Source organism: Vidua chalybeata, chromosome Z (assembly GCF_026979565.1).
Source record: "Vidua chalybeata isolate OUT-0048 chromosome Z, bVidCha1 merged haplotype, whole genome shotgun sequence".
NCBI classification, from domain to species: Eukaryota; Metazoa; Chordata; class Aves; order Passeriformes; family Viduidae; genus Vidua; species Vidua chalybeata.
This window is the reverse complement of record NC_071570.1, coordinates 75,399,142-75,412,503: the sequence shown is the minus strand read 5'-3', so window position 1 is coordinate 75,412,503 and position 13,362 is coordinate 75,399,142. Positions and strand designations below refer to the sequence as shown.

The following is a 13,362-nucleotide window of genomic DNA, read 5'->3' as shown; positions in this document are numbered from 1 at the left end:
GAAGGTACCCGTGTTCAGTTTATTATGAGTGAATAATTTAGCTGCACTTACTTGTTGTACCCATTCCTGTAGGTTTTACTTGTTAAATTTTTCCTTTTATGTGGCAGAATTTTCCCCTGTTGATAAACTGCTGCTGAAGTACAAATGGTCTGCATTGAAAATAGAGCAGATGGGCCCATATTAGCCTGGTTCTCTCATCCATGAAAACAAGTGCTATAACCATTGTAATTTGGTGTAATTTCTATGCAACTCAACAGAGTTGCAGGAGGATTTAGGTCCTCAGTGACCTTTGTGTATTCCTTGACTTCTTCTTTGCATGCAAGTTGGTATTTTCTAATTGACAGAGTAAGAGTTTATAACACAGGGTGCATTTATGTGTAATCTCCCTAACTGGAAAACTGTTGATTGCATAATTACATATAATTACCTCAGTTGTTCTTGGCCTGACAATATTTGCAGGATGGCTCAGGAAGGCAGTCCACTGTCAGATGTCAGAATAGATTTTATGGAGCAGGCTGGCAATTGATTAATTCAATATTGGCCTAAGAAAGGAGACATCAAGCCGTCCCTCACCCAGTACAAGATATTTTGTATTTGTTCAGTTTGAAGCTAAACCTGGAGCAGATACCACAGCCCATCTCTGAATATCCTCAGTGTGGAAGATCCAAATCTGTACCTTCTAATGTGCTGTTGGCAGATAAAAGCCCTGTTCTCATTTACCTCTGGAATATTTTTCTCCCTAGTTCTGTTCAGTATCAGATGTCTACCTGTCAGGGATGATGAAGTAATACCAAAATGGTAAAAAAAAAAAAAACCCTCCTTAATCCCCAGGTGTCACCAGAAAGAAACACAGAACCTGAAATACTCCAGTGTGTCTCTACCAGGTTTGCAAATTACTTCCTTTTTTTTTTTTTTTTTTTTTAAAAGAACCAAAATCGAACCCAAAATCATCAAGAAAACCCCCAGGAAACTTGTTAGAGCCAGAACTTCGTGAAGGCACCAGCACATCTCATTTATAATCAGGTGCAGATCAATCTGTAGGCTGTAGAAGACTCTCATGCCACCAAGGGAAGTTTTAATTAGCCCCTCTAGGACTATGAGAAAGGCTTCAGCCAAAGGTCCAACTGCTCTAATTACCTGTCCCACACGGTGGCTGTGAGGACGTGCTGGGGAAGGCGCCTATTTAATCCTTATTTTACTTTTCCCTTCCCTCTGCTCTGAAATTACTTTCCAGTTATTTTCGGCTTCAGGACGGTTTGCATTACAAACATGTGAATTCTGTGTGTTTGCTAGCCCCGAAATTCTGCACAGTGTCCCCTCTGCTCCCCCTGCACATCACTGCCACTGCATTTACCACTTCCTTTGTCACAGAGCATCACCAGACTATCACCAGCTCTGTGAACAACCACTTCCTTCTTTGTTTGTTTTGAAGCTGTTTTGTCTGACCTTTGTTTAATAGATTTCTTTATTTTTACTTGGAAAAGAAGCAGACCTGTGACACCCTATTCATCCACTTTGTACACCTCCTGGTTTTGCAGACTCCTGTTGTATCCCCGAAGTTGCTCCTTCCATAGAATTGCAGAACATTCTGGATGGAAGAGACCTTTTAAGGGTTTCCTAGTCCAACACTCCCTGCAATGAACTGTGACTTCCTCACCTTGGTCAGGTGGGTCAGAGCCCTGTCCAGCCACACCTTGAGTGTCTCCAGGGGTGGGGCACCCACCTCCTCCTGGGCACCCTGTGCCAGGGCCTCTCCGCCCTCATGGTGAAATTCTCCTTCCCCATATCCAGTCTGAATTGGCCTCCTTCATCTCAAAACCATCATCCCTTGTCCTTTCTCTGTGCTGAAGAGTCCCAGATTAAGTTTCTACTTACCCAGCTGGGACATACTCAACCCTTTCCACACCACTTCTGGTTTTTTTTTTTTTCTGAACCTGTCCCAATTTATGTCTGTGTGAAAAGTCCAAAAGTACCCATGGTGTTCAGGGTGTTTCATAGTGTAACTGCCTTGTTCACTTAGTTCTGTTTCTTTCCCAGCCATCCCTGTAGTCTGATTTGCTTCTTTTGGCATTGCTGAGCATTGGGATGGTGTTCTCATGGAACTTTTCCCTGGGATCTTGCTCCTGAGTGCATCCTTCCACATGTGAAGCCTGAAATGTCTTTCCTCACGTGTGTGCCTTTGTGTTTGTGACAATTAATTCCATCTGCCATCTTGCAGTCCAGTAACTCAGTTACTGTTGAAATTCTTAATAATACATTCTCATCATTACTATCTGAAATAATTTACAGACTTTATCATCCTTTGTAATGGCTGCCCCAGTCCTCAACAGAATTCCTCAAGGAAGTCCTTTGATGACTTTGTTTCATTCTAAGAACTGACAGATGGCCCAATATTCCAACAGTTTCCTAGCCTTTGATCAGATTTTTTTTTCCTTTTTCTTTTTTTTCACCTGTTTTTTCTTTTAAGTCATAGATGCTTAAGCATTTCCCTAAATATCTGTCAAAATCATTGTGAAAACTGTTTTTGTTGCAATCCAAACACCTGCTGACCCTTCTGAGAGCTCCTCTGGGTTTACAGGAGATGCCATCTTTGTACAAAAACCATCTGACTCTTCCCGAGTACATTGTGTTAATTCTGATGTCCACTAATCCTGTTCTCATTATAGCTTCTACTAATTGGTGTGATACAAGCATGAAATGTGTTGGCTCAGTAGGTCTCCCTGGAAACTTCAAAATGAATTCTCAGTGCTGTCATCAACCCGTTCTCATGCTAATTTAGCAGCAATGGGATGTGGATTTCCTGCCAGGAGTGGTGGCACAGCAAGTCCCAGCATGGGGGAATCTTCTGTGGCAGAGAGGGACCCTCCTGCCCACCATGCTGCTGGCACAGCCATGGAATTACAGGATGGTTTGGGTTGGAAGGGACCTTACATCCCATCCATCCCACCCTTGGCATGGCAGGGACACCTCACAGTGCCCCAGGCTACTCCAACCTGTGGCAGGCACATTCTTCTCTCTCTCAGGATTTTTCATAGAGGAGCACAGAGAGAAGAAAGAGAAAATTTCTATGTCTGCTCCTTGTTTTTCCCATGTGGAATGTGTTTGGAGAATTGTTTCCCTGGGGTGATTGCTTGGTTGGATTCTGGTGAGGATTGTTTGGGCCTGGTGGCCAATCCAATCCAATCCAATCCAACCCAATCCAATCCAACCCACCTGTGGCTGCGCTCTCAGAGAGGGGCACGAGCTGTGAGTGAGTTAGATATGGTGTTAGAACAAGTAGGTTTGTAGTTTTAGTATCTCCTGTAAATAGTATATTAATGTATTCTAGCATAGTTCTAATAAAGAAACCATTCAGCCTTCTGAGCTGGAGTCAGACACCAGCATTTCTTCCCACCGGGCTCACCTGCATTTACAATACCAACGTGTCCTGGGACACTTGCAGGGATCCAAGGGCCTCCCCTCCATCCCAGAGCCTCCCCACCCTGCCAGAGAACAACTCCTTCCCAATATCCCATCTCACCCTCCTCTTGTTGAAACCATTCACCACGTGTTGTTATAAATGATCTCTCTCTGTGAGGCACTGCTGCCTTCTCCCCCAAACATTTCCCTCACCTGCACACGTTCATTCTTGCCCACTTATTCCCTTCTAGAGATGCTGCCTTCTTCCCAACATTTCCCCTTCTTTTCCTTCCCTTTCCCCAGGATGTGAGTAATACAGAATTCAGCTTTTGTATTGTGTTTCAGAAGCTGGGCAAAATACTGTCAGTAGAACACATCTGAAAACTCCATGAGTTAATGTGTCCTTGGATAGCATAAGCTGCTTTGATTTAGACTGCAATTTGCTGCTTTTCCTTCTGGGATTACTGAGGAGTTTTCAGTTGCTGCAGTGATTGTTCTCTTCTGCTCAGTAATTTACTTGCACTTCAGGTTGCACACAGGCTTACAGGTTCTGAAATGAAAATGTCTTTAGAAGTCAAGAACAATAAATATTTTTAGCTAGTCATGTTAAATTTTAATTAATCACCTCTGCCACCTTTTCCAGCATCAAAGGTTTGCAACACACCCTTGCAAACATCAGGCAGTGAATATAAGCCTTAAATACATGGCAAATGATTAAGCTTCCTTATGCCTCACATTGATGACAGGCTTTTGTTATGGCTCTTAATGTTTTGGTCGCAATCTTGGTACACAGACAAATTTTCCCCCATTGTTTTTCATCTCTGGTTTCCATTCTTATCAATATTGACTCCTATAATTTTCTTTTTAACTTACTCTCAACGTCCTGGCTTGAATAGTTAAGCCAGGACTGCAATGAATTGGTGAAAGATTGGGAAATAACACCTGGCCAGATCATGGCACAACTAAGTTTTAAAGCGACAATTTCACAGTGCATTATTATAAATTGGTTTTACGTTTAGCAAGGAAAGCTTAGGGAAGGGCAAACCATGGGCAGGTATCTATTGCCACACCCACACACACGCTCTGAAAGTTCACAGGGCAGTTTGGTGTCACCCTGGAGCCCCTTGGAACATAATTTACCTGTTGGCTGGCCCTGCTGATGGGAGGGTGGGACATCAAAAGCACTGCTGACTCTTGCATCGTTTCCCCAGTGTGAGCTTTGCCTCCTGGGCAGGGAAAGCTGAATCCAGGAGGAGCTGAAGGCAAGGAGCTGGCAGTGGAGCTGCCAGGTGGCATTCCCTGCCTGTGACAGGGAATCCTCTGGGTCCCTCAGTGCTTCACTCTGGAGGTTGTTTGGGGCATCAACACTCACTGACCTCTGAAAAAGCAGTATTTCTGTTACAGGGCATGTATCATTTGGGTTAATTTTTTTTTTCTATGGGTTCTTTTAAATTGGCTTTTTGATTTTTATTTCTTTGTGGGGTTGTTTTGTGTGTGTGGTTTTGTTTGTTTGTTTGTTTGCTGTGTTGTACTTTTTTTTTTCTGAGAGTTTGTTTGATTGATTCTTTTTGTAATCAGAACAATTTTTTTTTCCCTCTGAAGGGGAAATGTTGGAGCTGCAGAGGTTTTGCTGCCTCGCTTTGAACACTTGGGCAGTTTTGTAAGGGCAGAGTTGTGCTGTGAGCTGCTGGGCAGCCCAGGAATTTCTGCACCCAGAGTCTGAGCCTGGCTCCAGCCTTGTCTCTGCAGCAGGCACCCATCAGCTCCTTCTTCATTCCTCCTTCACTGCAGGGAAAAACTCTGGTTGGCCCCAGGTAGGAGCCAAGGAGTGACACAGACCAGTGCTCCTGATGTCCCTTAACTCTTCCCTTGGCTGTCAGTCGTGCCTTCATACCTGTGCCAGGTACCTGAAGCTTTCCCTCCTCTCTTTTCATTTTTCCCCAGCTTTACCTTCAAAAACTCTGCCAAAGGTGTTTTTGTGCAAATGAAGCCTTGCTGTGTCACTTGTGTGCACCTGAATACTGAAAAGACACCTTGAAGTGAAATTACTTAATTTGTTTTATGTCAAAACACAGGTTGTTCATATTCCCTTCTATGGTTCCAGTGGTTTTCAGAATAAACATAAACAACAAAATTGTCTAGCTGAACTTGAAACACAAGTGTGTTCCTGGTATCCAACAGACAGGATAATGATGGTGATGAGGGCAGTTGATGTAAATATGTGCTACAGTGCTTAAATATTTACTGTTTTCCCTTCAGGAAAAGCATGGTGTGTATGCAGAAGGGTGTTTTTTTACCTGTACTGTGCTGCAGTGATGTGCAAGCTGAACTGTTTGGCACTGAATGGCAGTGCTAAAATTATATTGTCTCTGTGTAATTATATATACAGGCCCACTCACATACAGCACTTACTGGATAATGTAATAGTGCATCACAGATACCATCTTATTTTCTTGTAGTAAATTAGATTTTTAAGTGAGCAACACTTAGTTTGAAAAGAGGATTTAAAGATGACTTTGAGATTCTTTTTAGAGGCATGTTATGATATTTTTCTTGCACTTTTGTTGATCTAGAGTTGACTATTTCTGGATAAATGAAGTGAGAGCTGATGCTGATGCTTGAATGCAATATGCCTGTTTGGGGGGCTGACGGATGTAGGTGATTTCAAAACAAATGCTGTCTGTAATTTAGCTGTAGTTGCCATTGGGTCCAGGCCTGCTGTGGTTGCCCTCTAAGTTAGTTTAAATTATGCATTTTCTTGGTCTGACTGTGTGTTTCTGGCGTGCCTGTCACCATGGTTACTGCACACCTCTGAGTTTAAATTCTGTGACATGAGATCACTGCAAGTCTTGCTTTACAGAGGTCTGAATTGCTGCACTTCAAAAGTAGGGAGGACTCTGATACTGTCTCTCCCTTTAACTTGAATCCCCACACAATGGGATTAAATCCAGTGCTTGTCTGCACTTGTGTCTTTATTCTAATTTTATATGTAGCAGCTTTATGAAACGCAAATAACTTGTTACATAATATGCAGTGCTGAACAGTGTGATTTATCTTTAAATATGCTTTTTAAAATAGACTATTCCACTCTATAAACAGAGCACATTTGTGTGTAATCTTGCTGCACTTTTCACTGTGCTGTAGGTTATTTTCAACTGCACTGTATTGTTGTAAAAGTTTTTATCTTTCACTGCTATGGAGAATCCTATGGACCTGATTAAATGGGTTTTTCCTTCCTGTTCATGGTGTTCAGGTTCTTTTGAAACCCCAGAGGTTATAAGATCGTCCTTGTACTCATTTATTATTTGGGCTCTGGAGCAATTTAATTTCTGAGACTTAACAGGTCTGAACCTGACCTTCCTTTGGTTAAAGCCTGTTAAATGTGAAGGCTGCTTCTGATTTGTCCTCAATTCTGTTGTGATTGTCTGCAATCCTGCAGTTCTGGTGCCCTTCTGCTTGAAGAGTGCTTTGTTTACATGTAGTGATGTTTAACAAACTAATACAATGCACGAGTGAGTAATTTCTCCTCATGGAATGCCTTTTTTTATGCTCATGTTACCCAAAAGGAAGCCAAATGTAGGAGTGCTCGAGTTTGGCTCGAGTTGGAGCCCAGACAGGAATTTCTGTTCCCTGTGCACAGGTGTGGAGGTGGGCGAGGGCTGGGGGAGTTCTGGGCAGTGAGGACAGTGGAGGGATCCAGAGAAGTGCAGTCAGAATTGCTCCTGAATTACCTCAGACCCAAACCCAGATGTTTTTATGACCCTCACTCGTCCTCCTGCCTGTGAAACGTCTGGATTTCTAAAGGGTGCATTTAGGGCACCTGTGGAAATTAAAGGTGTGTGTTTAGGTGGCATATTTTCTGACCTGTTTTCAGCCGAGCTGGAAGAAGCCTGTTTGCTGCCTGGCTGTAAGCTGGTACACAAGTTGTGCAAAATAAGGTTCTAAATAACCATCCCTGTGAAATGGGAGCTAAGGTGGCTCTTCCCTCCCCACCAGCTAATTCTGGTAATGCTGCATTCTGACAGTGGCAAATGAAAAGTGGCTCCTTGAAAGTTCTGTGGAACTCAGCAGGGCAATGCCCTTCATGCAAGAAATGCCAGATTTTGGGTGAATAGCATTTTCTTGTGCAAACAAAAGGTAGCTGCCGTACAGTTATGGGTGAGGCTTCTTGGGAGAGGGGAAAACATGTTTTGGGAGTGCGATGGATGAGGAGGGTCCCTGTTCTTGTGGGAAGGTGGGGAATAAACTGGAGCCAGTGCAGAGTCTGCATTTTTGGGAGGAGGTGGTGGTGGTTCCAGGCTTGGGTCCCCACGCTGGCTTGTGAGGGAAGTTTTGGGTTAAAAAAATGCGAGAGAGAACTGCAGACACCGCGCTGTGGTTCTGTTATTGTACTTGGCTGTAGGAGCTCTTCAGGGAATTGTGTTTTGTTGTCTTGGATGTGGGAGTTTAAGAACAATAAGTTATCAATGAGTACATGAAAGCTATTACCTTGATACACAGGGGAATATTTTCAGGGTAGTTTTAACTTCAATCCATGTTTCAAGACTAAAACTTAAAACACATCTTCTTTGGGCTGGCAGCGCACTGGGCTGAGTATAGAAAGTCTTTGGGTGGTTTTTACTTGCTGGGTGGGATGTCTTTTGTGTTTTATATTTTTTTTTTGTTTGGTCATTTTTTGTTTATTTTCTAAACTTTATCTATCTTTTTCATTTAAGAGTTTCTTCTGAACCTTTTTTTCCCCTTCTTGTAATTTGCAGCATTACTTTACTGTTCTCTTTGGCCATGAGGGGCAGAAGCCACTGGAGCTGCGTTGTGAGGATGAGGCTGATGGGGATGAGTGGGTAGAAGCTATTCACCAAGCAAGGTATGAAACTCGTCTGTGACCCTCTGATCCATTTTATTACAGATAAATGGATAATACTTTGAGAACCTAAACCCACCTTCCAAACAGAAAGAGATGTTTACATATATTAGTTGGATGCTGTTTGCAATTCATGAGTATTCACCAAGCTATTCACCAAGCAAGGTATGAAACTCGATTTGTGACCCTCTGATCCATCTTATTACAGATAAATGGATAATACTTTGAGAACCTAAACCCACCTTCCAAACAGAAAGAGATGTTTACATATATTAGTTGGATGCTGTTTGCAATTCACGAGTACCTTATAGGAAAAAAACACCTTTAACATTCAATGCTTATTTCACTGTCTTTTATCTTTCATAAGCAATTGTGCTGCAGTTGAAATTAGTTCAGGGAGAACATTATTTTATTAGAAAGAAGCCCTAGGATTAGTCTTATGTTAGAGACAAGTGTGTCATGTGAATGAGGAAATTAATGATATGACAGATGAATAAATGAGTTTTCCCTTAAAAACTCTTACTGAGAAATAAATGTAAGAAAGAGGACGTCAAGCCACTAAGATGATGAAGTGTGACAAATAAAATTTTGACTTCAAAACTGAAATTCTGAGCCACCTGAACCACCGTTTTATGGAAAGGGATGTTTTAGGACCTTGAGCCATGCAGTAGTCTGTGCCTGAGGAGAGGCCTGTGTGGCAAGTGGCCACAGTTTAGGTGTAATCTAAATTAAAGTCATCTCACTGAAGGTCTGACGAATGCAGGTCTTAGGAGAAATGATGTTCACTCTTCAAAATTCCTAAAAGTTTAATAAGGGGTAAAAGGGATAAAAATCCAGTCCTGGGGTGCTTGGCTATTTGCCAAAAGCACACCCTTAACTTAAACCATGTTCCCTATATACTGTTACATTACAGGGGGTACATGCACATTCATAAGAGTTTGAGCTGAATATGTATATATTCAAACATTCCTTTGGGTTTAGGTGTTCTTTTGCTTGGTTTTAACCTTTGACTTGTCTTCATGCCATCTTGTAAATTCAACCAATATATTTTATTTCTTCTTGTGGTTCCACCCTGTTGTTTTTACACTCCGTGGTAACGAGGAGTCAGTAAATTGGGTTCTGGTTTTTGTCACTCTTATTTTACCGCTCAGATAGTCTAGAAATGCAAGGAACCACATAATTATCTTACACCATTCTCTGAGTTAGTTACATAAAAGCATTTTAACATTATGCTATGGCCTAAGATATCATATACTTATCAAATTACTATTTTCTATTTATATAAACTATACAGTGCATACATAAACTGACAGATTATAGAATACGAAAAAGCAGCTAAAATGAATTACAAATTGTACTATATCAGGAACTTTGTGATCAATAATAACTTGCAAAACAAAAGCTAATACGTAAATGTGAAAGCCAATAACTGTATTTGTCATTTATAACAGGAGGCAGAGCTGCTGCTGAAATGCACTTTCTGCAGCCTCCTCCCATCCACACTCACCTCAGCTAATCTGCAGTGCCATGGTAACGCACAAGGAGCCAGGCAGCTCCCGGATTGCTTAGGACATGAGCCATGTAAACAGAAGTGATTCTGCTTCAGAACTAAAATTGAACATGAGCAGCTCGTAGTTTTTAATTTAGAGCTTGTGAAGTGAGGCCCTGGGGCTGCAGGCCTGGCGCTGCCTGGGCAGCCAGCTCTGGGATCTGTGTCCTCCTCTTGGTGCTGGTGGTGCCTGGAGAGGCTGCCTGGAGCAGAGGCTAGGCAGTGTTAAAGCAATAAAGTGGGTATTTATTAGAAGGCCTTCAAAGGATGCACCTTGGGCAGCACAAAAGTCTGGCCAAGGCTCCACCCAAGATGGACCCAAGATGGACTCTGAGTCACGAGTTTTCACACTTTTACAAGTTTTGGTCCATTTCCACATTGGGGTTCATTGCCCAATTCCAGCTCCAGGTTGTGCAGTCCCATCCTCCCAGTTGCTCTCCTCAATTCCCTGTTTTTTGCACTTTTTGGGCATTTTGGGCCTTTTTGCTGTTTGCACTTTTTGGGCCTGGAGCTGCAGCGGTGTCCTTGGTTCTGGGGCTGGGAAAGGATTGTTCTGTGCGACTGAGCTGTGGAGGAGAGCTGCTGACACTTTACATGAAGCTCAAGAGTTACACACCAATGCAGTGCAGAGTCTGGAAAATATGAAAGTTTAAGCTTAAGGCATCAGTGGTGCCAGTGAGCGTGGCTGTGTCCTCTCCCAGGACAGCCCTGGGTGGCCACATCATGGCGTGCCTTGGGGGTCCCTGGAGCTCAGGGCTGTCCCCTGTGTGACAGCCACAGCCCCAGGGCTTGTCCTGGTGTGGGACAGCTTTTGCTGTGCAGTGCTTGATGCCTTGGAGTGGCTGGATAAGATTAGGAGACTAAAGTGGGTGCTTATTAAAGGCCTTCACAAGGTCCATCTTGAGCAGTCAGAAGTCTCCCAGAGGCTGCACCCAAGGTGGACAATGCTCACGAGTTTTTCACACAGTTATAAGTTTGGTCCATTTGCATTTCAGGGGTTCATCCTCCAATTCCAGCTCCAGGTGATGAAGTCATTCACCCCCAGTTTGCTCCCCTCAATTCACTTTTGTTTATACTTCTGAGGCCTGATGCTGTCAGGTGTCCTTGAGTTTCAGGCCCAGAGGGATTGTTTTGACCAAAATGTGAAGCTAGTAGCTAGCACTCTATTTGGAGTTTAGAGCTATCCACTAATGCAGTCAGGGATTTGAAAGCTGTAAAAGCTAAATCAAGGCATCCTACTGACAGTGAGTGAGGAAGGGAGCAGGGCTTTTTGCCTCGTGCTCGTGGTGTTCAGGGACAGCAGCATCCTGGGCTTCCCCCTCTGCAGCATCACTTTGGTTTTGCCACAACCTTTCCCTGCCAGGAGGGGACAGCTGGGGGGATTTGGGGTCATCCCAGGGGACAGGGACAGGAGGAGAGGGAACGGCCTCAGGCCGGGCCAGGGCAGGCTCAGGGTGGGCAGCAGCAGGAATTTCCCCATGGAAAGGGGGTCAGGGATTGGAAGTGCCCAGGGAGGGTTGGAGTGCCCATCCCTGGGGGTGTCCCAGGAATCCCTGGAGGTGGCACTCGGAGCTCTGGGCTGGGGACAAGGTGGGGATGGGGGCACAGCTGGGGCTCAGTGTCTGAGAGGGATTTTCCAACCTCACTGATCCTGGGATTCTTCTCCATTGCCTAGTGTAAAAGGTGTGTAAGCAAGAAGAGCTTCATAACACGAGGCAAACCTTTTGCCCCTTGTAGTTCAGTCTGTAAATGTGTCACACAGGAATTTTCAAGGTAGAAACTGACATGAAATTAAGGCAATGGTAAACAATGCACAGCTGACAATAATGAGAACTTGCAGCGAAGTTGGTTGTTACATTCAGCATCAGGACATTTGACTCCACCAGGGAGTTGTAATTTAAAGTAATTTAATTTTGTAATAAGAACCTGTAAAGCCACCAGGCTTTACAGGACAGCTGGGTCTCTGAGGTAACTACGATTAGTATTTTTATCTCTAACCCTTTTGCTATTTGCCCGTTTCCACCTTTTTTGGACCTACCTCCTGATGATATTGGACATCTCTGTGAGGGACAGTCTCATGGTCCTGTGCCATTTAGGGGATTTTCTTAATCACCTTTTCTGCACAGGTATCTAAATTTTCATGGGGAGATTTCCCAGGGATACGGACACGCCCTTCTTGTGTTTTCTTGGACAAAATTCCAACAAGTGACCAAAAAAAAAAAAAAAAAAAGAGTAAAATTTACTTGGTAAGCATGGAGTGTCATTTCCTATTGTGGGTTACCTCCTTGCTCTGATGATTTTCTACTTCACTGCTTTTGTTTGCTTTGCATTGTGTGGAGCAGAACAGCCTGGAGTTTCTAATTAGTTACTAAACCGTTGGGTCTTTTGCTGAAGATACATAAAAAGAGGCTAAAGTAATAGTTTTTGAGTATTGTGTAAGACTTTTCTTGCCAACTTAATGGAACAAAAGAGCACAGATTGTCTTTAGGGATTGAATTTTGCCTTCATCATGATCTAGACCTTTTCCCTTGAGTTTATCTGTGTTTTTGACAAATGGGAGAAGTTTTGGCAACTTCAGAAGTGCCACTGTTGATTTGAGCCTAACCTAAGGGTTTTTTTAGGAACTGATGAATGGCATTTTATGTAGCACTTTAAAGATGCTTCTTTGTACTATCTCAGGTGTCTTAGTTACAAATTGTAGGAGGCATTGAGAATACTGGCACTACTCTTATATTGAAAAAGAGACCTGGGAACATCTTGTTCCATGTGAATATGCTGACATTTGAGAAAGGGAAGTATTTAATTGCTTTCCAGAGAGTAATATCCTCATGAGGAGCTGTGGTAATCCCTGTGTTAGGTGAGACAGTGCAATTCAGGTAGTTGAGGCTTTTTGTTTTCTTAGATTGGCACATAGAAAACCTAATTTTGGACTGCTTTTCATGATTTTTTTTCCCCAACACATATTTGTAGCGATTAAAATTTCTTCCATGTCTAATTTACTTTGTCAGTTGTAAACAGAGTGTTGATAAAAGGATGCTCCAGTCTCAGTGCACCCCATGGTCCACTCTGAGTAAATAAAAATTTTATTTGGATGCTGTACCTAATTAAAAGGTCTTTTCTGCTGTGATGTTGTCCATTGCTCCTGTCCCTAGAGCCCTCTCCTCACATGGGGGATTGTTTGGCTTTTGAGCAGGAAGTGGGATATTTAATCCAGAATATTTTAGTGGAACCTCATTATCAGTTCCACACCTGTACGTACTTTTCTTCTCCTTCCATTTTATTTGAATTTTCACTAATTTTGTTTCTCAATAATAACCAGGGTGACAGAGCATGGTTTGCTCTTTCTGAGCTACATTTTTGGGCAGGAGGATTTATTCCTGGCAAGTCCTAATTCCTCTGTCAGTGACTGCTTTGGGAAGTCCTGGTTTTGGCTTTCTTCCAGAACTTGTTCTCTTATGAAAAAATCTGTCTCACCCTCAATACACTGAGGTGTACTTATCACTCTCTCTTACAAAATCTTCTATATTTTAAGGTCTTTTTGCATTTAGCTCAA

At 42.9% G+C, this 13,362-nt stretch overlaps 1 protein-coding gene and 1 long non-coding RNA gene across 2 annotated transcripts in view; one reads left to right on the top strand and one right to left on the bottom strand.

The window, feature by feature from the left end:
* RASGRF2 (Ras protein specific guanine nucleotide releasing factor 2) overlaps positions 1-13,362 on the top strand; it is a 133,517-nt gene that overhangs the window by 32,480 nt on the left and 87,675 nt on the right. The window contains exon 2 of the mRNA XM_053931976.1: positions 8,157-8,263. Within this exon, the coding sequence (XP_053787951.1) occupies positions 8,157-8,263 (107 nt within the window). The remainder of the gene's footprint in view (positions 1-8,156; positions 8,264-13,362) is intronic.
* On the bottom strand, positions 3,820-10,625 carry LOC128781935 (uncharacterized). Its single transcript, XR_008428569.1, has 3 exons — positions 9,768-10,625; positions 4,540-4,777; positions 3,820-3,949 (listed from the first exon to the last, which is right to left on the bottom strand). It is a non-coding gene; the product is annotated as an uncharacterized LOC128781935 (long non-coding RNA).